The 27,173-nt window shown below is 39.3% G+C and overlaps 1 protein-coding gene across 2 annotated transcripts in view; it reads right to left on the minus strand.

Annotated features, from left to right (window-relative positions):
- Positions 1-27,173, minus strand: part of LOC145394785 (uncharacterized) — a 259,600-nt gene that overhangs the window by 11,201 nt on the left and 221,226 nt on the right. Inside the window, exons 5-19 of one of the 2 annotated variants that reach the window (XM_080268565.1) lie at positions 26,823-26,876; positions 23,714-23,828; positions 22,079-22,128; positions 21,012-21,131; positions 20,299-20,548; positions 18,796-18,917; positions 16,513-16,674; positions 16,158-16,284; positions 14,645-14,736; positions 13,227-13,326; positions 11,337-11,402; positions 9,307-9,452; positions 7,832-7,984; positions 3,346-3,444; positions 701-847 (exon numbers count right to left, since the gene is read on the minus strand). In XM_080268565.1, coding sequence (XP_080124691.1) covers positions 701-847; positions 3,346-3,444; positions 7,832-7,984; positions 9,307-9,452; positions 11,337-11,402; positions 13,227-13,326; positions 14,645-14,736; positions 16,158-16,284; positions 16,513-16,674; positions 18,796-18,917; positions 20,299-20,548; positions 21,012-21,131; positions 22,079-22,128; positions 23,714-23,828; positions 26,823-26,876 — 1,803 coding nt within the window. The remainder of the gene's footprint in view (positions 1-700; positions 848-3,345; positions 3,445-7,831; positions 7,985-9,306; positions 9,453-11,336; positions 11,403-13,226; positions 13,327-14,644; positions 14,737-16,157; positions 16,285-16,512; positions 16,675-18,795; positions 18,918-20,298; positions 20,549-21,011; positions 21,132-22,078; positions 22,129-23,713; positions 23,829-26,822; positions 26,877-27,173) is intronic. The other variant, XM_080268566.1, reaches the window with a different exon arrangement.

A 27,173-nucleotide genomic window follows, 5' to 3' on the forward strand; every position in this document is an offset into this window, starting at 1 on the left:
ACAACAACAGCAACAACGATCCAGTAAATGCAGTGAAAAACTGGGTAAGGATGATGACAGATTCCTTTGTCCGTCATCACTTTAACAACAAAAATCGTTTTAACCCATTACTTGCACTTGGTGTACTAATGTATTTTATTAAGGTTAGTATCACATGCTTTGGGAGAGGTGGTGGTCAAGTAGTATAAGTGGCCTGTTGTTTGATAGGACTCCAGTCTGACTTAAGTCTGGGTCCTTGAAAAATCTGATGGTTAGATTTTCGTTAACACAAATTTCAGTGACCTTCCACACGATCCACACCATGTCATGAGCTACATTCCCGCTGATGAAATCACGCCAGTTCTATATGAGACAGCTCTACCATGTGTTTAGTACGGACGGTGGGTATTGCCGCCAGGGTGGTGACATGTGAAGGTGTGTGTGCCATGTGAGAAAACTGCTTTTCATAGTAGAATGTGCTTTCGCAGCATATTCTCATTGCCATCAGATTACTTTATTCAGTTAAAAAGAGCCCTCTAGTAAAGTTAATGAAGGCTATATCTACCCCATCCAGTACAAAAAGCAGGTGAAAGATAATAATAAAACGTACAAACTACGTCCTGAATGAAGTGGTAATAACTCCTGTATACAAAATCACACAGAGTGTTGCATATTCCAGCTCGAACAAAGTCATTAGTATATACCTGGTAAATTTACTCACCAGTAAGCCATTGAGAAAGCCACCTCCGCCGCCTCTGCCACCAGGGGGTCCAGGGGGTCCTGGTGGGCCCGGTATCCCTGGCTCACCTTTCCTGCCCACCCCGAGAGGTCCAGGAGGTCCTGGTTGCCCGGGTGGACCACGACCCCCCTACAAGGAAAGTGAAAACCTTGAGATTACTGAGGGAAAATGGAGAAGTAATCTAATTACATAATACCAAACATCTTTTTTTTTTTTTTACACCAATCCGTAATTATACAAGCCCTGAGAAAACTGAGTGAAAATGGAGTAACATCATACCTATCTACACAACACCAAACACCTTTAACATTGAACTACAGTTGGATATTATGCCAAAATGGAGCAATGCTGTATGTAACTAATAATACATTACGCCAAACAACCGGTAATTAACTATACTCTGTTATTATGCATTGTAACCAAACGAAGTAGAGCTGAGAAACTGAACGCTAAAAGGGTCACCACCAAGTAGAGCATCAGCTGTCTGAAACTAATGCAGTATCTGACAAAAACCCGTTCTGATTGGTTTTGTAGTGAATACTTTGTTTAAAACTCCACATTATTTAGTAACTGCTTCTCCCCTGAACTAAGAGACAGACTGAGTTTACAGTACATTATAATGGTTTAGTGCAAGATGACTAACAAGTGTCAATCTAAGTTTTCCTACAATGTTCATTATTCATTAGTTTGTAAGGCGTGTTTATTCATTAAGCGGTGATCATTAAATGAAAATTAAACTAGTATTCAAACTAAATGAAGACTTTAAAAAATACCATCAACAGATGTAAAATGGAAAGCAACTGAACTTTTACACTTGAACATTTGTACAATAGAGTAAATTCACAGTTATACTTCAACACTAGTATATATATTTGCAAGTGTTATTAGTTCTGTAACCCCTTATTCAATTGGAATAAATAAGTCATGCAGATTTATTAAGGCATTTGTGCTGTCAGTTAAATGAAATCGTACCTATGTACTTACCAGTGATATGGTTATAGGGACGTATTCTCACTGACAGTAGATTTCGTAGCAACTCATCCTCAGCAGTTTATTTTATTCATTACACTTTAAAAAATTCCATTACGTTACTGACCCAAATTATGACAATAATTAACATATGTTTAACACAAGAGATCATTAGGAATAATGTGCGTACTAAATCGTTATTTAACTGTGCAACAAAGTCACCAATGCCAACGAGTATGCTCTCGAAGGCCAGTTATAAATTATGAGGAAACCATGAGAATTGCGCAAAAATAATACTTGCTCATTATTCAGAGTATGTCACAGTTTTAATTTTTCTTTCAGAAAATCAATGGCAAGCAAACTGTATTCGAAAGTGTTTTTTTTTTTTTTTTTTTCCAGTGTAACTAAATTTGAAGACGCATTTAGAGGAAGAATATCTTCAGACCTTGAAAAGGGATCTCCTAAGTTGGTTCTATTGCTTGACTGGAGTCTATAAACTTTATTACTCATTACTCATAATTCAGAATAAACATTTGAAGACAGTGATAGAAATTAGTAATTCGAATAGCCCTTCAGCTATGCAGTGCAGATTTCAGTTGTAAAAATGCTTGGGTTATCGATAATCAGGTGCATACTATTCCTGCAACAAAATCGGTGAATGAAGTGCATAATGCAACATAAAGCAATGCACGCATTAAGCAGCTTATTACTGTCAAACATTAGGTAAGGTCTTAGCTCCTTCATCTCTTACACAAACATAAAGCAGAGGCAACAAGACGAACATTTCATGCAATGTGGCTTGCCATGATATAGCAGCAGCCCAAAACCATGCTCCTGGACTTGTAATTGTAAACTCTTGGATAAAATGAAGATGTTTTCAACACCTTTAAATGACAACATACAACTCTGTGCAGTGTGGAGTAAGAATTTATTCAAGGCCAGAGCTCCGACACTGCACCTACACTTTGCTTGTACTTACTATTGCTGTATCATTCTATGGAAAGCAGTAGGGAGAAATATACACAGTATAAGTTAGGTGAGTGCTGAAAGCTTAGTACTTCAGTATTGTAAATACCTACATTATGTTGGGATAGCATAAAGACAAGGCACTAACACAATGTACAGGAAATATTCTTCAGCTAACTTGCTTATTAATAACATTTTCTTTCTATATTTCTATTTACAGACTGGAACGAGAACTGGCAATATCATACCCGACTAAGTGGAAGGAAGGATCCTACTTTAACTATACACCAAGAACCATAAAAAAAAAAACTATATATATACACACAACCTTTAACTTATGATACCTATTCTATTTCTGTACATACATATTTAGAGGAGCTCACTCTGGCCCCACTGATGTCAGCGACTGATGAGAATGTGTTCAGAAACGAACATTACACGATATTGGATGGTTGTAGAACGAGTCAACAGATATACTGTAATGAGTTGTTTTTAAAGCTAAATTTGTAGTGTCTTCATAAACAATATCAGTAAAATTCTGTTATTTTTCTGTCTTGACTTTGTTATATTATAGATTAACGGAACATCAGTGACCTCAGAGACAGTGAGGATACTGCTACATAGCTATTTAGTAAAATAGATGCAAGTACTATCTGTCCCAGACGTCTAGTACTGCAACCACCACCACTTACCGGCCACCCTGGGAGGCCAAGGTCACCCAGAGGCCCAGGTGGCCCCGGTTTACCTCGACGCCCCCGCTTGCCTCGCCTGCCTCTGTCGCCCTTGGCGCCCTGAAACACTGGGAGTGAGTGTGACGCCCCGCCCCACCGCCCGCACCTTGGCACACACCAGTCGGTACCCTCTTCATCAGCACGAGCGTTGCTAGGATTTTAACCACTTGAAATCGGGTGACGTCCTTTGCTGTTTATTCTTGCTGCTACCAGATGATTTTGTTCAACTTAGGAAAGGCCAACCGTATTCAAAGGGATTTATTTAGGCTGTAGCTAACCCCACCAGTTTGAAAGGAATATCCTAAGCTGAATAAAACTGTCAGGCGATGGCAAGAATGAAAAGGACGTCCCCGGCTTCATTGAGTTAAAGAGGAGATAACCTAGCCTAATTATGGGTTGGCCCAAGATCTCTATATGTGGGTCCGGTGATACATTCTCTCCGAAATCTTAGGTGGCCAGGCGTACGTCAGGAATGAACAGTGATACCCTGACCGCCTCTCTGACTGCGCCACTGATCATCACCCATTTCATTTTGGTTTAACTCTTTCACTGTTTCCTCATCACTCTTCCATTCTAACTACAGTATTGTGTTTTTTACTTCACCATTCCATTGCAGTTAACTCCACGTAAAACCTCACATTCATTTACCATCATCATCATCATCATCATCATCATCACCATTATCGTCATCGTTACTATAACTATTATTATTATTATTATTATTATTATTATTATTATCATTATTATTATTATTATCATCAGCAACAGCAGCAGCATTATTATCATTATTATTTTTTTTACCTACGAAGATGCTGCGTCTTTCAGACTATGATACTTCTTTCCAACAACATACAAGTTACGAAGCTTCCATTTTTATTTATTATCCAAGTATGTTTTCGCTTGCACTTTCCCGACAGTTAATAAAAACGTTGTATCCGAAGCCAACATCTCTTCAACTGAGAGATTATCAAGTAATATTGATTTTGTTAAACCATCACGAGTTGCATCACCGTGTACTCAAGGTTCACATAATTCCTGTAATCCATAGCAAAAATCTAAACTTACGAATATTCCAATAGTTCACAAAGTGACACAAACACACGCACATTAGACTTCGCAATGACATCTATTCAACAAACAGCACATTCAGCTTTGCACCGTAATACTTATGCAGTTCTCTATCCTTCGTTGATTTCTACACATATAGTATACGTGGTACTTCAGAAAATATGTTACCAAGTACATTGAATTAACGTTCTTAATGGTACAGAACTGAAAAAAAAAAAGTAATCATAAATGCTATGATTATCGCTTCAAAGAGTCAAGCAGTTTCCATATGTACTTGCGTAGAAAAGTATGATTTTATTTTTTTTCCCCATTAAAGTGTTAACATTCTTTGAAGCGTTCTGTATCATCATTCTTCTCATCTTTCATCACCCCATGACAGACACAAACATCTCCCTCGGACCAAACAATCTTCTGGCTCTCATATGGTGTTTATTTTGGCCGGTGGTGGAATATAATTAAAGTCAGTTTAGTAACAATAAAGGAAGATGCATAAAGAACGTTTTTTTCCCCTGAAAAAAGGAAAATCTGAATTACTGACATACTCATTATTACTCTCCATAATACATTTATAGCAGAAATTATCACTACAACACCGACCAAACTACTCTTGTAAATTATGAATTTAATACTAAAGAATGCACTGGCAGAAAAGCTCTTTCTTTTTCTTGTTAAAAGAGTTAATAAAAGCTGAGAAGCATCTGAATGCCGTTGCTTGTACCATGAGTCAAAGTTTACGTTATTATAATGTCAACATTACGTATTCTGTGTAAATGTTTGTCATACCAGAGAAGGTGCAAAAATGTAAATGTCAGTTATTGAAACATGAACTTGGCCTTGGCTGTTGTAGTACATTTATCAAAGTACAAAACTTCACTTATAGTTATTAATACACGATCCCAACCCTTATGTCTGCCATTTCTCTTCACTTATAGTTATTAATACACGATCCCAACCCTTATGTCTGCCATTTCTTTAAAAAAAAAAAAAAAAATGGTAGGGTTTAGTAACTTATGAGATTGTTCTCGGCAAATGCTTTGATTGCGCTCTACAACATTCAGTATATATATATATATATATATATATATATATATATATATATATATATATTTATATCTATATATATATATATATATATATATATATATATATATATATATAGATAGATAGATAGATAGATAGATAGACAGGTAGATAGACAGATAGATAGATAGATGGATAGACAGATAGACAAACGGATAGATATAGATATAGGTATATAAATGGATATAGATACATTGATGTGTGTGTGTGTGTGTGTGTGTGTGTGTGTGTGTGTGTGTGTGTGTGTGTGTGTGTGTGTGTGTGTGTGTGTGTGTGTGTGTGTGTGTGTGTGTGTGTGTGTGTGTGTGTTTTGCACATTTTGTGTTTACTTCATCTGAGTTTACTGTTGGGTAATGACAACCGTCTGGCCATCTTACTATATCAGTGACTATGTATATAAGGAAGGGACCGAGTTATATGGAAGTAAGGGACCAGACTGTAGTGTATTAGTATTTTCAGACAATTTTGGTTGGATTTTAGTCGACCTTGTCTGGGCCAGCCAAGAGGTTGACTTTTTTCATTTTTTTTGAACTATAGATCAGAGATCAAGATTACATGACTGGGTCCACTTTAACGGTCTTGATCCGATTTAGACAAAATATGATGAAATGGTTCAGGGTCAGCCAAGGGGCTGACCTGATGTTTCGGGGTTAATAGGGTATCGCTGGGTCAACTGTAGCCTTAGTAAAGGACTGAGGGTAACGCCAACACGGAGGGAGCTAATTTTGAGAACAATTAGTCAAAGGTCAAGGTTGCAGAGCAAAGTCAAAGCTCGATCCGTATGTGTCTCTGTGAACAAAATAGCTTTTGATATGAACTGGACCAAGTTTGATGAATGGTTAAGAGTTAAACAAGTGGTTGACTTATGACCTACAAAATTTAGAACAACAGGCCACAGACCAACGTCTCATGGTAAGGTCAATTTAAATAGCATTTGTTTGATTTAGACCAAACTTGATAAAGAGGCTCAGGGTATGCCAGGGATGATGGTATTCAGCATTGAGGAGAACTGGCAAAGGTCAAGGCCACAGGGTAAGGCAAAATTTCAAAGTGAGTGTCTGATAGTGCACCATTATTACTTGATGCCTATTAGTATCTATTGTGCTTGCCTGAATCAGTTTAGTTGGGAAGGAAAAGGAAATTTAGTGAAAAAAATGAATGTTTCAATAACTGTTATAGTAACGTTGACTTCGTCTATACGTAAAATTTGTCTCAGTTACGATATGACTGGCTATTTGTCATGACGCAGGTGCTTGAAGGCCACACAGTCACAGCAAATATTACCTGGTGAGGCAGATGCACAAAAACAGTCCTGTTGTAAGACTAAGTTCCACATTGTCTTAAATATATGGATGGGATGGTGATGCGACACCCACGTCGTTGATTATTAATACTCATTACCTTTCTGAAATACTAGATTTTAACTCATTTTTGGGGTGGGAAAGCTTTTCGGACTGTGCAAAAAATACGGTCGAACCACTGATATAAGACAATAACTTTGAAGCACATTCCAATGTACTGGTACGGTTATGTGTATTCTCTTCATAAAGAGGAAAAAAAGACAATGGAAAACAATAAGATAAATTCATGTTCCTTTGCTATATTCAAGTTATTTACTTCTGAGCTTTAATATTCTCAGCATGAAATTGATTGTCAACTGGAATTCCAAGAATGGTCATCTATTGTCGGAGGTTCACAGGAGGGAGCAAGGCGTTGGAGACAACGATGAATATCTTGATTAAGAATTTGCTGCCACAAATAATGGGGTCGCATCACCATAAATAGCTGCAGTCACAAGATTGTCACGCGATGATATGCATCAATACTTTTCCAAGGTGCAATAACTGGCTTCTAAAATGCACCAGCCAGTCTTCTGCTGCCATGTTAGTTGGCATATCAGCAACTGTCATTTTGTTATTACTTTCTAGGTTCTGCATTGCGGCATCTTGAAAGAAGAATGCTGCAGTTGTATTAAGTGCACACGAGATGTTAAGAATTTTCATAAAAATGCAATGCTACATTGTTTGGAGGCCTGCTTACAGCTAATTTAGCGTGTGTAAGTACTGATAGCTACAGCAGTTATTCTGACAAAGAAGTATTTGTACGTCTAAAAATTAAGTTCAATTAGCAGTCATTAATTCATGTGATATAAAGGAAAATTTTGTGCATTACTGGAATTCTTCAATGTTGATTCAGACTGGGATCAGCGAGGCAAGACGCTCCCAAATATTCACAGAAGACTGGCCGGTAACGCGACCTCGCCACTCACCTGCAGTACAGTACCTGAGTTCTGCCTTACCTTGACTACAGTGACGTTAGTGCCGTCTGGCAGGACCAGGGTGGAGACTGGTCCTGGGGGACCAACAGGGCCCCTGTCGCCTTTTAGTCCCATTGGTCCAATAGGTCCTACCTCGCCTGGGAGTCCACGTCCACCTCGGACGCCGAGGTCGCCCTCCACAGGGGAAATTAACCTTAGCATATATTTAATACCTAAGCTGATTAGGTTAGCTCAAAATTATCTGCCATTCTGCATGTCATTTGCACAGAAGCTTGTCCTGAACAAGCTTATTATTTGTAAACTGAAGCAGGGAAGAGAAAAACGCTTGTAATCATGCAATTATTAAACGTTACATACACTATATTGTAAAAACATATACTGTAATAGGATTGTCCTCGACAGCCATACTCGTGGTATATCACATTAGTAACCTTGAATACTCGTACGGAATATAATTGTGTTACAAGTTGTTGGGCTACAAATCACCCTGTGATCAGAAACATCATGTGAATCCTTATAGTTCAAGGTAATTATATATTTTCAGATAGTACGTGACGTGGAGAATTAAGGTGCTGGCATTTAACATGATAAATAAATTCTGCAAGGGAACTGTAGGGGAATACAACTGATGTTAAATCAAAACTATAAAACATATTTGTCCTCTACAGCTACCAAATTCATACACAGTAACCTGGGTCCACCTATCAATTGTGTGCCTGATTATCTTGAGAGCAAATATCAACACCCATCATGACTTATTAGATACATCAGCAGACCTTCCTGGATAACGGGCAGCAATTTTCATGATGCCATATCCAACAAATAACACTATGTTTTCTATTTTACTGAACCTCTTGAATTCTGTGACATATTTCGTGGGATCATCTTTCTTCGACTGGACAATTTTATTCAGCTTTAGGAAGGTCTCTTGTGGTAAAAGGATTAATGAAGGCCATACATAACCCTTCCAGCTAAATGCCTGAAAGCCTCTCCTGAGCTGTCTGACGGTAGTAATAAATAGATAAGAAATACGTCACCAAGCTGAAGGTGTTAAACTTTGCATGTACATTTAGCAAGATGCTCCCTTTCTGGTATAAAGGGTGATTGCTTCCAGCAGCTAGTGCATGCATTATACAGCGGTGTGCATGCCTGTCTTGGTCGTTTTCAGCCCATTTTATGTTTCCTGGCAAAAATACACAGCCCCTATAATGCTGACTGATTGATAGATCTGCAGGAAAGGTAATGCTACAGATCTTTACTTATTTAGTTACATTTAGCCTTTCGTGTCACTCTCAACCTCGCATAACTATTCAAAATAAATCTGTAGCTCCATAGTACCATACTAGATTAATGTTACTAGAAGTGCTGATTATGAACATAACATGATTCCCTGATTCACACAACCATTGCTCAAAGTTACATGGGGCAAGTTCCAGTTTTGCCAAGTTGAAATAAACGGACTATAGCACGTGAGGAAGGCAGGGAGTCTGGTTTACCTTTGGTCCAGGTGCCCCATCTTTGCCTGGCAACCCTGGAGGCCCGATGTCTCCCCGAACACCCTTCAACCCTGGCCCTCCATCCACGCCCTTTGGTCCCATTGGTCCAGGGGGTCCAGGGGGTCCTCGCAGGCCTGACCCAGCCTCTGTAAGAAACTCCTCTTTTATAACCTTCACACTGTACCAACTTTTTATTTATATTGAAGCTAACGCCCAATAATTTTGTTCAGTTGAGAGAAACCTATTAATTAGGCTTCAAATTTTCTTCTTCTTTTTTTCTTTTTGGTGAACATCTGAAGAGTTGTTTAACTGTGATCAATCCTATCACGGTATGGATTTAATAACTACCTTGAGGAATCCTTTTTCTAGGTACACCCAAAATACATCAAATTTAATCAAACTTAAGCTAAGTTCAATTCTAGGGCTGAGTGCAAGAAGGGCCAATGTCAAAAATTGCTCATATGGAGACAAGGGCACCAGGGAGCTTGTAAAATAAAGGTCTTTCAGTGCTACAAAGGCCAATGTCGCCAGAGTCTTAGGGAGGATGCTATAACACAACTAGAAGACGGACCACGGAAACTTGCGCCTAAAAAGCTGAAGGACCTGATTGATCTTCCTCTGATTTCTGCTGGAAGCAGACATTTCTACAGGAGCTTACAGGCAGCAGATGGTGTAGATGATGATTATTTAGATGATGACACCAGAGTGTAATTTCTCATTAGTCTTCATACACCGAAAAATGATTGTCTTAAAATTTTTGGAGATCTGGCTAATGTTTCAAATCAGAAATGATGTTTATGAAAAAAAATATATATATAATTATCAATTTTTTTTATATAAACAATGGAAATATTACCTAAGATAAGGAAATTACACTGTGGTAAATTTAATATTCAGTTAAAAACATGTAACAATAATTTTATTTAAAAAATATGCAAATTATTATTGAATAAGAAAAAATTATGTCATAGGAAAATATTCTTTACATATGTTTATTATTTTTATTTACAATGCAATGCAGCTTTTAGTTACTGGAAAGACACTATGTGATTGCTACTTGGCTTAAACAATAATGAAAAAATTACTTTTATGTCTATTCTTCTTAGCTGAATTTTAGTGAAGCCTGCAAACTTTTAAATGCGTTTTCCTCAAAACCTCATTTTTTGACATTGGCCCTTCTTGCACTCAGCCCTAGAATTTAATTCCAAGGTGCACCTAAGAATGTAGTTCAGGTTAACACTAGATAATTACGTTCAGCTGAGAGAATCTTGCAATTAAAGGTTGAAACTAATATCTGAAAGTTCCAGGCTACTTTGAATGTATTCATATACAGTATTATTTAGGTGAAAGGTGTTCACTCGCTATTTTGTAATAACGAGAGAACTGTACCAAAACATCGTGTATGGCCAAGATATAACTTAGGAAGGAAGAAAGCAAAATATTTACAGTCACTATTGATGCTATCTGGACTTGATATGCACGATCTGAATTGGCTACAAGAATTTGTAGGTTTGTGTGACTACTTTTATTACACAAAAACAAAAGAAATGAAACTGATCGCATAGTTGTACTGAAAACATTTTCTTTTCCTTATTTAGTCTGGTAAAGGTAAGAAAAGCTGTGGACAGTACCATTCTTGAAATCAATACATGAAATGAGGACAGTAAATCATAGAAATAGTGATGAATATAAAAATTAATACTGACTGATGCAGCATCATAACCTTGTCATTTTCTAGTAATATAAAGAATATTTTCACAAAAGGTTACAGAATATTTTCCACAAAAGTATGTAGAACATTTTTTAAAATCATAGTCATATCTTGCAAACTTACCATAGTGCAGAACTGGAAGGCATATGTTACAGAACTAAGAAATTTTATGTTACTTAAAATAGATTTATGCCTAACGACTGTTTAAGGAGCATTAAGACAGATAACATTTATGGGATTAATGTGTGAGGATGAAAAGTTCTGAAACCTAGGCCAAGAAAAGGGTGACAACGTAATAATTTTTGGCCTGATGACTTACTTGGGTAGAACGGCTTGTACTCCACCAGGCCTGATCCCTCCAAGTTCAAGTCTTCGTCGTCGGGCACTGCAGTGGATCCAAGCAACGGAGGAGGTTAACAAATATATACTGAAGTCAAGTGTTAACCACTATACCCTCAAGAGCTGTTGTAAGGGGCACTGACGACCCATGTCAGCTGCTAACAAGCAACAAAACAATCATTCAGTAACAAAACACAATTGATATGTAGATAACTGGCATTGTGTGACATCAACTCATTGTCATGCTTTATGAATAGTGCAATTGATTTGCTACTTCTTCTAAACCTACAGTATTCATTAATGCTACTGTGCATGACGTTTATGTGAGCTTGCAGTGCAACAACAATACAAAATATGGAAAATAAAAATAAATTATAAGCACCTAGAGATAGGTAAAAGAGTAACAGTAATGAAGCCATCCAGTGCAACCCATCCTTTAACTATACAATTGACACTCAAGCTTCTCTGGACAAATAACACTGCTACTCTGTTTATATAAACTAATATAAACAAATATTCAAATAAGTTTCGATTCATCAGGACCAGACGACATAATGGAGGTAACATTAAAGTTATACGAATTCTCATATGAATACTGTACACAACAAAAATTACGGTATATCTATGTATACCATCGCATAATAATATGCAATATTCAAGGTAGAAAAGCACATTCATAAATCTTCCAACCTATTTATGTTTTCAGGGAAATTGTACTAAATATTATACAGTAACAACATGCCCCAGTTTCCGCCGAGCTTTGGCAATCCATTGTCTTGAGTGTCCCTTCCATATTTGATAAGGACTACGTGTATACAACGAGACACTGAACTTCCTGGGGTTTCACCCTTGCATGTTCATTCATACGGAGATGATAATCTGTTCCTGATGGTGTGGGAGGAAATGACAACCAGTGACAGAAATGAAATGTCACGAACTCTGATCAGCAATCGAGCCTCAGTTCCCTTAGCTGCCTACTGTTCAAGATGTATATCGAAAAGACTTGCTTTTGCAGTTGTGCATCTAATTACTAACACTATCATTAGGCCTACTTTAATGCACTGTACTGTATATACATAAGGTATTTATATAAACATATATATACTTAATAGAGGCAATGGTGCTATAAACCTGACACATAAGCATCTCCAGAAAACTTTTCTAATAATGAATCATGCTAGCCCAAAATAACAAGGTTTCTGGAAATATTTCATTTAGATTATTAACAGAACTTAACAGTAAGGACTGCATAACTATGGCTAATATCTACAGGAGAACATTCCACACAGAAAATAACAATACATCTGCCACTAAATATTTTGCACATACAGTATATAATCACTAGCAAGACCATAACAAAGGTGAAACACATGGACAAGAAGAGAATGTTATGAGCATCGTGATAATTACATTAAGAGGAGGCACAGTGCAGGAAGAACTCACTCACCAGAAACACCGCACTGCACAAACGCTGGTACTCTGCTAATGCTGTGCTACGAACGGAGATTCATGGTTAAAAGTATTCTATCTAAGTATCCTTGGGACTGCGACGGAGTGAGCAAGGGTAAAGTTTGAAGCAGTACGTCACCAGGAACACCGTACAATACTTAGGTACATCGTACTGGAAAAACGCTAGTAGTCTCTGCAAACTTGACACTACGAATGGACACTTACGGTTATTGCGGTTCTCTCTAAGTACGTAAAGGACTACGACGGACTGAGCTGCCGTAAAGAAAGATGCATTACCTCACCAACAACACCATAATGGAAAAACGCTGGTAGTCACTGCAAAAGTAGGACTACGAATGGACACTTACGGTTAATACGATTCTCTCTGATCACCCAGGGGACTGCAAGGGTGTGAGCTTACCGTCCAGCCATGGCAGACCTCCAGGGGTATTCCAGACGTTGAAGCCACTGCCACCCTTGTTGTCCAGGCCGCCAGTCTTGTCTTCCAGTGTACTAATAAGCTGAAAAAGAAAAACAGTGAGGGGCTGAAATTAATCTATTCATTTTCTATTATTACTTTTCGATTACCATAACTTTCTGTCTAATACATGATTCCTTATGTTAGGAAGGACGATAATGTCACGACCCACAAACACCCATTCATTTTTTTTTTTTTTTCATGTACTGTGCAGCTCTGTCTCATCAGTTCAGACAACATTTCCTTCCAACACCTCCCTCACTGATCAGTAATAACCTAGACACAGTTTGTTGCCAGAAAAGCTAAGGACTGAAACTGATACCGCCCTCCACCCCGTCGCTACTTCAATTTTGGATCATAATTTCCCGTAATATTGTTTTCATGCATCTTCCTACGTTGTCTCATAGATTCAAACCACTTTTCCTTAAACAACTTCCGTCGCAGTGCAATAACAACCGAGATCCAGCCTCATGATCCGAACAATTGTGAGCTGAAAATGAAATAATGCCAGCAACACTTCTCACGCTCGTAGAGATACGAATAATCTCAACTACTTCAATACACGAGGTCTTATCTAAGCTAAATAAAGTCGCATGGAGGAAGAAGAAGGAACAAAACTAGAGGCCCCACCCCCAAGGGAGGAATCACACCAGCCGCGAGCCAATACATGTCTAGCGCGGCTCAGAATATGACCTTGGCCTTGACCTACTTTCACCAATTTCGAACTCGTAAGAGATTTTTATCCATACGACACACCTGTAAAATTTTGTGATATCTTGAGCTGTTCCGAAGTCATCGTGCCAACAGACACACACAGATAAACTGAAAACAATACCAGCTTCGCTATCTCGGCTGATAATCATAAATATGATAGTCAGTTGTAGTCAGACTATCCCTCAGTAGAAACTCAGTTCCTTTAATTGTTTAACACAAAGACGAATAACGAAACAGAAATACATAGGGCTCTGAAGCATGACAGCGATTCCTAATACATGGTAGTTGTGCTCTTCAAAAAGAAAGTTACTTAAAGCAGTACAAGCGAGACACGTCATATATTCTGTATTATAATTCCTTGACCAGAATTATGCCCACTGATCTCCAGTGGGCTGGTGTCTGCGGACGATTTTATTAAGCTTAGTAAGTCCTTTTAAATTAAACTGATGATCATATCTAGTCAGATTAGAGGGTCAATTTGACTAAGAACCAATGAGATTCAGTCCCACCACATAACTGAGGCTCACTGAATTTCCTGCAACCACGACTTGGTAGTGGAGGTGTGGGAGTAACCTAGTTCCGTCAGGCGAAACAAATCTATTACAGACAGCCTCCAAAGTCAACGAGAATACAGCCAAGAATCTCACCTCGTCCAAGATACTCCTTCGATCTTGTTCGGTGAGGCCGCCTGGGTTTCCTGGCGGCCCCGGTTCGCCCACGCCCGGTTCTCCACGGTCACCTGCAAGCCACATCACCAGCATTTAACCCTATAAGACTATAGTTCTTTTGCCCTAACCTGACCTAAATTTTCGTCCATTTGTGGCTTTTTTAACAGAACTCAGTATTATAAAAAGACAGTGTCATGGCCCAACATCCTTTCCATAACATTTCTTTGTGACCAGTATCATATTCTGGTATCAATATGTTGTTACAGCTCAGAATTCATGATGGAGAGATGGCAATATTAGGCCTGGTTGAAGTAAAACGGATATAGATGAGGAAGTAAAGGAGCTTTGTGGTGTTTGTGTGGATGAGTTGGTGTTGCCATTTGGAGAAGATGGAGAGTGAGAGACTGAATAGAAGAGTGTATGTGTGAGAAGTGGAGGAGGAGAAGGGGAGGAGTAGACCAAGGATGAGATGGTGGGATGGAGTGGAGAGATACATGGGAGAGGGGTGTGGGAGTGGGAGGAACCAGTCGAGCTTTGGCTGGGCAATAGTATAACAAGCGCTTTTATCGACAACTTGACCAAAGTCGCACCAGGAAATCATCAAAGTAGAGTTAAAGAAATGGGCGTGGTGACATAGGAATGGTCGAGATGAGCTGCAAGCATGTTGAGCAATTCGGGTTGGGACAGGAAAGTATACCACATGAATTTGGGTCTTAAAGAATAATGACTTGATTGCAGTGAAGGTATATTTCATAATATCCTGTAAAAACGAAAGTGTCAGGAGGGTAAACATGTGGTAGTTAGGGAAAAAGAAATGGATGGAGTGAGCTGGAATCATGGTAGGCGGTGGTGAGCGGCCATGAGAGTACTGTATACACTGTAAATATGGGTTTTATAGGATTAGCCAAACAACAGTGAAGCATGATAAATAACTGGTTATTAAAAGAATGCATATCCTACCTCTCTTATATTTAGTGTAATCAGATCAGCAGGTTTACACAGGAACCAAATTTTAATCTGTTGACTGTATGTCACAGCAAGTCACTATAGTTTGAAATGATTGTGGCCCATTCCACTTCTGCCATACTGACTGAGTGTTTGCTTTAAAAGATTAGATATCTAAATGTCTGATATTACATGGAGCTGAAAACCGACTTCCAAGCCACCCACCGTCAAGTGGCATAAAAAATACATTTCATTAGACACAAACACGCACAAAAAAGTACAAATGGGGGCTCAAAGAAATGAGCAATACATTTGTTATCACACTTCCATTTCAGGACAACTTTTTGTGTTAAATTCACAAAATCATGAAGACAAAAGTATCCATCATCTCTGAAAGAAGCAGGGTTAAATACATAGAGTAATAATGTAACTTCAAAGGATTGTGTATTTGCTCTGGTTTGGTCACTCTGGTAAAGTGTGCTGCAGCTTAGATTCTTGTTGTTACTTCTTTAACATTTAGTATAATTAATTTTGTGCAGCATCTTACCTTTCTCCCCTTTCGTCCCAGGGGAGCCAGGGACACCATCAAAGCCTGGAGGTCCCGGAGCGCCGTTCATGCCGGGAATGCCAGGCTCACCCTTAGCACCTGGCAGGCCTGACTCACCTGCCAGGCCCTGCAGGGAAAAAAAAAATCACCTCGGGAATGAACACACACACACACACACACACACACACACACACACACACACACACACACACACACAGTCAAACAGCAGTCGCTCCTCTAACAGATTACTCGGCATACGAAGAAAATATCTGATGTGCATATTACGAAAAAGTAACATATATGATGCGCATAATAATAAAAAATATATATACAGTTTAAAAGTAAGAAATCTGACCCGCTCTCCTTTGATGCCTTTCCTGCCGATCTCACCCCGTTCCCCCTTAGGTCCAGGATACCCCCTTGCCCCTCGAGGTCCTGAGTTTCCTTGGTCTCCCTTCTGTCCAGGAGTTCCCGGCGTTCCTGGGCGAGCGGGAGCAACACCCAGCCCACCGTCCACCTGATGACAGAAAGCACGTCAACACACCGTATAATAATCACAGGAGTATCACTCGATTTCTTGCCAATAACGTAAGAAACTGTCTCCAAGTGGAAGTGAATAATTTTTCTATAGATTTCTTGTCAATAACGTTAGAAACTGTCTCTAAGTGGAAATGAATTTTTCTAGATTAAGTGGAAAAGATGCTGACTTCACAGTTCTCACAGGCACATCACCACATGCCACTGCATGTCTATTCATTAATCAGTCTATCTGTTTATCTGTCTATCTATCTGTCTGTCTGTCTGCCTATCTATAACCAGACGCTTTAATCTCGTAAAGAGTGGCCACAAACTAATCACCTCTGTCACCTTATCCTCCATCATCCGGTTTTCCTCTCCTCAACACCCCCCCGCCCTCTCTTTCTTTCTCATATATCTCTCCATCCATCCCTCCATCTCATCGCATGTCTCGTCTTCTCCTTCCACCCTTCCAACTCACATACCCTCTCCGAGTCAGTCTCTCATTCTCTCTACTTTCCACATGGCGAAAACATCTCAAGGTACTTCTCCTGATGCTTTCTAACGCATCCATAGCAACACTATATCACTCCTTTACTTCCATATTTGTCTGTCTCTCAACGCTGCTGAACTTGCTTCTTCCAAGTAACTCATTTCCACTGCTCTAACTCTCGACTTTTTTCGTTCCTACAGATCGCCATTTACCAACTTAAAGTTACTTCTTTTTATCATTTTATTCTGAATATCATAGCTACAACAGTAAATCCTCATTATAGGACACCTTTCTTGTTATCTTCTTTTCCTCCTTTAATACTAATTTAAAAAATCTGTTTAATTCCCACCGACACCTGCTTAACTGATTTACCAGAGTCCTCCAATTTACAGTACCAGGTGTAAGAAAAATATTTTGGGACACATTCCTGACTTACAATTAGAAATGGCTGCATGTAATTTCTTGGCTAACTATTGGAATTTACCTCAGTTTATCGCAGCTTTTATACCCGAAATGGAGTGACACAGATACTGCTCTCATTAACCCTTTCAATCCGATGGTGTACTGATTTCTAAATGCTACCTGTTGACGATTTTATTCAGCTTTTTGAAGTACCCTTGTTGTGAAGGGTTAAACTAAGGCTATATCTGACCAATCCTGTTCAAAATGCCTCTCCAAAGCTGAATAGAACGGTCTGGACATAGGAAAAATATAATGAAAGTTCGTCTTCGGACTGGAGGGGTTAGATATACATTTAGGATCATTTTCTTCTAATAATACGACATACTTATACCAAAATGTAATACTAAGTGAATAAGAAATATACTATGATGTAGCATCTTCCCATTACCTTCGTCAATGTTGAGTTTTACCTTGAACATGGTGCGAGGTTTCCACAATGGCTGCATGAAGGGGAGAGCAGAACCGGTAAAGCTTGCTGACACAGAATAACCTTCATCCGCACATATGTATATACTTAGAATTACATATTAGCAGTAAACACAGAACAAGTGATTAAAATACGAATGCAAGAGAGGAGAGTTTTTAATCCTATATATAGTCTGTCCAGCTGATCCATTTATGACTGTGTCAATACATTAGTTTTTAAAGTTTAACATATGTTATTTCACAGCCTTACACCAGTGATTAGTACCACATTAGTTGCAGATTTATGAACAATAAAATCGTTCATTATATGCACACCAAGGGTATACATCATTACCGACAAAAGTCAGGGAACACCGGAGAATACTAATACTGATAAACTCAGGGACAAACGTTCACTTTCTCTCACTTCTACTCACATATCTCTGCTGGCTAATATTATTAAGTTGAGAAAGGCCTGGAACGTTTCTGTACTCATAGATGATGATTTTTTATATAATGTATCAGGGCACAAAGTGACGGACATGCGCTATCCATGAAGCAGACACAGTGTACTAGTAGGCGAACGTTTGTCCTTGACAGTATAACTGTAAAGCCAGAGAAGCCAGTAGGTGGAAAAGGCTAAGTTGGTAAGAGGGCGGAGAACACAAGGCAGGTGAGAGAATGGAGAAGGCAGGGCAGGTGTGTGAGTAGCGGAAGGGAAGCAGGTGAGGGGGTGGAGAAGAAAGGGCAGGTGCGACTTACATCAACTCCAGCGTTGCCCCAGCCTGGTGGGCCTGGTGGTCCCTGAGGCCCTCTTTCACCAGGTAGCCCTGGCTGCCCGTCTTCACCTGACTCACCCTTAGGACCTTGTACACCCTCAGGACCTGTGCGTGAGGAGGGAACAAAGAGAGTATTTATGTTAAATTTGGCTATGCAAAGCATCTCAACATTTCAGTGTTACTCCTCACTCCGTAATTAGAGAGGGATTTGTATTTGCAGTGATTTACTTAAAACTGAACATTTCATCATGACACTGATTCAAATAAATACGTCAAACTACCAGGGTTATAGTGTTCGCACAGTTAGGGTTTAGATAAGCCCATACTCTAAATTATCATTGGTGCTTTGTCAGTCATGCATTCTCTTATATATTCGGCTCTTTATTTCCCTTCCTTCCCTGCGAATATGTAGCATGCCTAATAATACTTTGGAAGTACTTTATTGTGAATTAAGGGGCAAAAAGACACGGAAGCCTGTGACATTCCACCAAGTTACAGAGAAAAACAGCAGCAAGCGGAAGGATCATTTCTATCGCTACGTTAATGGTCACTGCTCCTCTATAAACTGTCTGCTTGCATCCCTCCACTGCTACGGCGGGCACTTATCACCCGTCTAGCAATAAACTTTAATTATTTTTCTGTCCTACTTTCTAATGCAAGACTTATCCGTTACTCTCAGTCCTTCATGTATGCAACAGGTCAACTTTGGAACTGTCTTCCTCTGTCTGTACTTGCTGTTGCCTATGACCTCCAGTCTTTAAAACGCATCTCGAAATGAACAGATCTTGAATTTGGCTCTATTTCTTTTTTCTTTTTTGAGAGAGAAAAAAGTTACGAAAGTATAAGGTCAACCCCTTGAATCCGGTGACGTGCTCTAAAGTTTATTCTAGCTATCTCATGATGATGCTATTTGAATTCCGTGAGGCATCTTGTAACGATGAGGGTTAATGAACGTCATGTCTATCCCCTACAGATCGGAAATATATTCCCTAAAATAAATAATCTTAGCAGTAACACGAATAAAATGCAAAAATACTGTACGCCATCGAATTAAAGGAGCTAAATTTTGGTGACGGTCCACCATAAAAAAGTAGTAACTTTGACTCAGTACAGTTAGGGCTATGCACTGTCTATTGAGCCACCGAGTTAGATTATTTCTGCTTTTTTATTTATTTATTTTTTTACCTAAAGATACACTGAGGATGATATATTGGTGATTAATATTAACGACCAGTTTGGTTCCAATAAGTTTACTACAAATCCAGCCATTTTACTCTTTTTTAACGAAAATTCCCTACGAATCGAACTACTGAGTACCATAATAGTATCTCACGACATTGGACAGAATGATATGGGGCCAGTCCTTCAGAAAGTCATTTCTTTAACCATACATGAGTAAGATTTAAGGCCAGATCTGAACGAATGGAGATGTTTTGGCAGTTTTCGTGAAGTAATAGGCCTCTGCTTCTGACTCAGTTTGACTCACCTGGACTACCTTCATCTCCGCGATCTCCTTTACTGCCTCTTAATCCCTGAGGGCCCCGCTCTCCAGGAGGTCCTGGTCTCCCTGGAGTTCCAGGGGTGCCGGGCACACCATCTCGACCTGGGGGGCCCTCAGGTCCTGGCAGACCCTTGGGAAGCAGTGCCACCACAGATGACACCAGTGAGGTCATGTTGCAGGAACACTCGCCCACAGGACCAGGTGGACCTCGCTCTCCTGCACGCATGTCTATTGCCTGCAATGTGAAGGTGCTGTCAGCAGTGTCTGGGGATATAATTTTGGGGCAAGTAACCGCTGAGGTTACCAGAGCACGGATAAGGAGACTGGTTTTCTGTTTTTGAGTGTTTAATAATTCATTTAGATACCGATAAGCATGAGAATATATATTAAATTTCAGCTAGATTCGTTGTTCTAGTTTACATCAGTTTATTTATCTTTTTCACCGAAAAGAAAATCTCTGATGGTCATAAACTTACAGTATTTTGTAATGGTTATTTTTTGCTACCATCTTAGCAGAATAAAACTGTCTTAGATAAACCACAGTAAAAAATTAAGCCTAAATTACATGTACAGCACCAACACTAGCTTTATGCCAAAACTAACTTGCAGGTAATCAGAATGATTATAATATTGTAAAACCAAATAAGAGTAATGCTGCACAAGCGTAATACTAAAACAATGTAAGATGAAACACTTGCCATCATGTCTTCCCCATCTCCAGAGCCAAGACCAGACGTGCCCACAACGTAACTCTTGCCGGGTGGCCCAGGGGGCCCCGGAGGGCCTGGTGGTCCAGCTTTTGACTCTCCTGGGGGGCCCTGTAAGATCAAATCTATATGAAGAAAGATAGTTTATCCTAAATTGACAGCAATTTCTGTGCGACACAGTAACAGTACTCATAAATGAAACATTTGCTATTTTAGTGCAGTTTATAAGGCACTTGTTACTGACTGAAGCATCATAAAAACCTATCATTCTTATCCGGTTGTATTTTATATATAGGTGATTATCCTGATATAATGAGAAAATATTGGAAGAGTAGTCTGAACTCATAACTGCAGTAGGAATACTCGTGTAAGACAGATGATCTGCCTTCTGATCTACATCCGTTTTCTTCTTGGTAGATGAAGCCATATGTTAAAATAATATAAGAGTGAGGGTGTTAATTGAAATTAAAGTAGTTTCCCTACTATTGTTTATCATTTAATCAATGTTCATATTATCTCAAGAATCCTCCCATGAATATGCATTTAAATGAGCTTTATGAAATTAAATAAACATGCTAGTATGGGCACTAGGTGTAAGAAAATACAAGCGACACTCCTTAAGACTATTTAAGTTATTGGTTCTTTGGAGGAGTTCTCTGTCATTCGCAGGGAGTCGCGTTCTCTTTGGCATAGAACACTTAGTAGCATTTCTTCATTTTTTTTTTTTTTTACTATTTTCTATATTATACCTTAAAACTCTCTTGTATTTTTTTGTAAGCCTATTACTAACACACAAAAGGATCTTAAGGTGTAATAGCTGGTAATAAGGACATGATACCAACGTGATTGTGGCCCTGCGTTAGGAGTGTGCTGTCAGTGTGTCTGTATTTGAGTATGCTGTTAGTGTGTCTGTATTTGAGTATGCTGTCAGTGTGTCTGTATTTGAGTATGCCGTCGGTGTGTCTGTATTTGAGTATGCTGTTAGTGTGTCTGTATCTGAGTATGCTGTAATTATGTCTGTATCTGAGTATATTTTCTTCAGTAGCATCAGTACTTACTCTTGGTCCTGGCTCGCCCCTCTCGCCCTTCGGCCCTTGTAGTGGGTAGCCTGAGGAAGGGACACCACCATTATACCTGCCGCTGTGCGATACAACTTAGATGAGTTACCAATAGTTCAAACTAATTTTTACACTCTTGGGCTCCAAATGAAATCAAAGTAATGTAGATTAACCGTGTTGGGCAGAAAAAATAAAAATCTACCAGGTACAGCTGCCATGTTCTGGAAATTTTTGTATCGGGCACAATGAAAATTTTGAATTCATAGCTTCTAACAAATAGGACTGAGGACATGAAAGCACTTTTTTTTTTTCTTTTTTTTTTTTTTTACTGAATTTGAGTTTCACTACTGTACGATGACCTTTTCCTTACTTCATTCTTGCCACCACCAAACTATTCATTCACCTTTCGGGAGGCCGCTTGTACTAAAGTGATTTTAAAAAATAGTAATTATCCCCGTCACCACAAGCCGTCCCGCAAGCAAAGTAAAACTGCCTAGGAAGAGTTAAGAAAGAGAGGCCATCCTGAAAAGTTAAACGGCAATACTCACCTTTACGCTTTTTCCCTGGATGCATGATGGCGTGGGGAAGAAGTAAGTCAGAATTTTAATTATTGATTTAAACATGATTCGATATTTCCCAGACAGGTTATGGTAAACTTGTTGAAGGAACCAACTAAAGGTCATCCACCAAGCATACATCTGCCTATTTACCGTATCTATCTATCTATTTATGAATCTATATATATCTGACCATCGATCTACCAGTCTAACTCACCTGCCCAGTTCGCACACCTATCCCACTTTCACACACCTATCCGGCACACTTCTACACTTCACACACCTGTTCTTATCTCACACACTTGCCCAAATCTCTCACATACTCGCTCTACTCTCATACACCTGTCCTAATTTCACACTCCTGTTCTAATCTCTCACCTGTCCTACTTTCAAGCACCTGCCCTAATCTAACACATCTTCCCTAATCTCACATTCCAGGCCTAAGCTGACGTACATGCTGCTGTACTCTCACACATCTGTCCTACTTTCATGCACCACTCGTACACTCTCTTCATGTCCTAATCTCACACTCATCTCCCCCAATTCCAAACACCTACCCTATACTCACACATCTGTTCATATAGCGCACATCTGCCCTAGTCACATGTACCTGCCCAAATGTCGCACACCTCCCCTAATCTCACACCCTTGCCCTAATTCACACACCTGCCCTTATCTTTCAAACCTGCCTAACCTTCATGTACCATTCTTACTTTCACAAATGCCTTAATACCACTCATCTTCCCTAATCTCGAACACGTGCCATAATCTCACAGGGGTGCCTTACTCTCCGTCACCTAATTCCCCAAGCACTGTGTTGTCAGCATTTACTAGCGTCTCCTACTGTCTCGTACTTGCCCTTTGCTGTCTCCTACTTTCTTCAGTGTCTCCTGCTTTCGTTTCCCGTCCTCTACTTGCTATCACTATCATCTGCTTGCCCTTACTGCTTTCTGCTTGCCCTTCCGGTCTCCTACTTTCCCTCACTGTTTCATACTTTCCCCTACTGTTGCCTACTTGCCGTTATTGCTTTCTACTTGTCCTTATTGTTACCTATTTGCCCTTACTGCCTCCTCCTTACCTGTTGTGGGCATGAGGGGCGGCATGGGCGGAGGGGGCGGGGGTGGTAGCAAGTCCTCGTCTCCAGAGCCCTCGAAAGCCGGTAGCGGAGACTCGAGGTCCTCCTCCATGTCGCCCTGGAGGGAGAGACAAACGTCGGAGACTCGTGAGGAATTAGCAACTGAAGAAATAGCCAGTCGTCTGGATAGAGCAGACACTCTATTTTCTGAGGCCTAACAGTCCTCTACTCACATCATCGCCTGGGTGTTAGTATCAACCGTTAAAACTGAGCATAATCTTAGACTTTTTCCTTCAGGGTTAATGTGATAAAACAGAGGAATAACTCTTTTCTGTTCCCTTGATCTGATCACGCGGATGATTAAGTTCACATATATTCTTTCTGTTCTATATTTGGCTCCAGAACATATAGAGCACTGTGCACTGCGTCAGGTTTCTGCATACATCAAGCCAATCCAATTAGTTAAAAGGACAAAATCTGCCATACAAAGTTATGTTAAAAGCATTATTCCTGACATGATCAAACCACAGATTTTAGAAGTTAAAACTAAGACTGACACTCTGTTCAGTGTAGCCTATTAAGTACGAGTAAAAACTAGACAAAATTAAAAAGCAATAACTAGCTGCAGAGCGGAGATGGGTCTAATTAGTTAGGCTGCTAGAGGGTCGGAGTGACTGTGAAGACTGTTAGTGGTGTTGGATGTTTGTTCAGGTGGAAGGCAATTAGTAAGGGGTGTTGTTGGCAGCTTAGTATGATAAAAAGCGCCATTGTCCTCTCCTGTGTTTTTATACGTTGTTCAGGGAAGGTGGTATTCATAAGTACTCTATCAAAATGTTTGGTGCACAGGCTGCGAGAAATTATCTGATTTCACAGACGGTGAAAATCGCAAATACTCGCTGGGTCTATAATTTATTAACAATCCTGTTTGCACGGGATGTATTGTGGCGATTGCTAGCAACATTTTTTCTTGTTTTTTACGCACATCCAGATGTGAACAGAGTTGTAAATAATATAACAGCTCTATGTATCGGCCACGAAGGTTACATGTTGAACTATTCTATATTTTATTTAGTACACTTCAAGCACTATCCTTGTACTCTATGGATGCAAAGGCCATTTTTGCAGTCTTTCGGCTTGATTTCTTCATTAACCCTTGCAATGTCCTGGTATCATTTCAGTAATCGCATTATCTCAGTATTCTGCTTTCCTTGAAAATAGTCTGTTCGTGGATAATTACCTGGCTTATAACCATGTTAGTGTCTTTTGTCTTCTTTCTTCCAGTTAAGTATGTTAAATGGCGGTCGTTGCTAACCTTCTTTATCTGATAATACGTATCAATTCAGCCGGTCTTTTTCACACTCAAAAGAATCTACATGACATGGTACACTCTGCCGTTCTGTGAAAATTAAATTAATGCCTCCTCTAAGTATTGAGTTAAAAGAACCATCAGTTTTGCACTTAGTCCATTTGCTTCTTTGTTTACATTAAAGGAAACAAGTTCGCTTAATATTTCATCTCTCATTACTACTCACTTCCCCCTGCTGGGTTAATATTCCTACAATGAGAAAGGCTTGATATGTTTCTGTGCTTGTAGATGATACTTTTTTATATGGTGGGTCAGAGAGGAGAGTGACGGCCAAGTGGAATGTTGGTTAACTTTTCTTCCTGACTATTATGCCTTGTTAACCTCCTACATCAAGCTGAATTTTCCACTGATAATCACTGAACTATCTCATCCAAACCTGTCATCCATCTGCACTGGTTGCGCTTAGAGTGAAACACAACTTGGACAATACAGATTATAAGAGGGTAAGGAGATTTTGGTTGAGGGTCTGCCGAATGTGGTGATGACAAGGCAGTAAAACAGAACCCTCTCCAGTGGTCATTGTCTTTGTCTTGGCATCTGTTAAGTATTCAGAACTCGAGCAACACTTCTTTCAGAGGTACACCGCAACATCAATAACAATGGGAGGGTAAAATGAAATTATGATGCTTTTACCCCCACTTGCCATTACATCAAACTAATAAAATACTTGAGATGCTGTTAGTCACTCACTCCTTTTTCGCCTCGGTCCTTCATTCATTTATTCCTGAGCTTGTTTATGATCATGGTTACTTGTTTGTAGTGTTAAACGTTCACACAGATTTATCTTTAGGAAGTATTGTGAATGCTGTCGAGATATTACAGAATTATTTAGGTTTTAGATTACAATTGAGGCTTGGTTAAGGACATGCAGGTGAGCGGAAATTACACACAGTTTATTCATGTACGTAGCATTTCCTATTGTTAGTAAGCCATTTAGCACCATTCAGCTGTTTTTAATACCATATAAGTAATGCAAGCGTTGGACACTGCTGCTGAGTTTACTGAGCGAGTGTGCTGAAACCGGCGTTTAATATTAGCATAAAGTGCTGTATTCTCATTGCCACAGGAGGCTTCGTAACACTTCTTCGGGGGATTTGTGCTGCATATTACATTTTAATATTCTCTTGTATGCAATTTATATCAATTTATATCTTTAATTCTTTACGTCCAGGTGACCTCACATGTTTACACCTGCTTCAACTGGACAATCAAATTCAGCTTAGGAAAGGCCTCTCTTGATGAAGTGGTTATCATGGCTATATCCAACCCCTCCATTTCGAAGCGTATATCCTAAGTTGAGTCAAATCGTCTGGAGATGGCATGAAGAACGTAAAAAATAATATCCCCATCCTCTGTGGGTTAATATCGACATAGCTTTAATTAACACACAAGAGAATATTAGCCCCTTCCTTGCCATGGAAGCGCTTGGGTAGGTTATTGAAGTTAAAAGAGCATTACAGTATATATATATTAGGGAATTTTAAGCTTTCCAAAGGCTAATTAATGTAGTTTTTATCTCTCTGACTACTGGAATTCCACTAAGCTGAAGAAAATAGTTTTGTGGCAGTCTAGGTATACTAACTTGATGCGTCCATACAGGGTTAAAGGGGTAAAGTGTAATAAGCAAAATAAGTTGTTAAGGAAGAGGTGTTACGTCTCCTGAGCCAAAGAGAAGACGGACCCAAGAGCAGCGTGGTTAGTAGGCGAGGCGGGCGGGAGGCTACAAAGGCCATGAACGCTACTCACCAGGAATTCGTCCATAATGTTTATATCACTTCTTCCCTCGCCGGAGCCAAAGGACTGTAAAAAAAATAATAAAAAGCGATGAGGAAACCGAAGAAATGGGACAAAGGTTAAACATAATTTGCTATAACATACGATGGGGAAACTGAACAACGAAAGAAAATTAATTACGTATGACTGATATGTATCTGTTTTAAAAATATGATGGGAAAATATTATACATGTAAGAAAAGTTTGCGCTAAAGAAATTTAATAAGAACTGCTGTAAAATACGACGGGAAAGCTGATAAAAATAAGGAAAAATTTAAACAATAGTCGTAAATAAGATGAAGGGCGAAAATAGTTTGATAAGGT

This window comes from Coenobita brevimanus, chromosome 28 (genome assembly GCF_032717465.1).
Source record: "Coenobita brevimanus isolate Jiangsu-jjx chromosome 28, ASM3271746v2, whole genome shotgun sequence".
Classification (NCBI taxonomy): domain Eukaryota; kingdom Metazoa; phylum Arthropoda; class Malacostraca; order Decapoda; family Coenobitidae; genus Coenobita; species Coenobita brevimanus.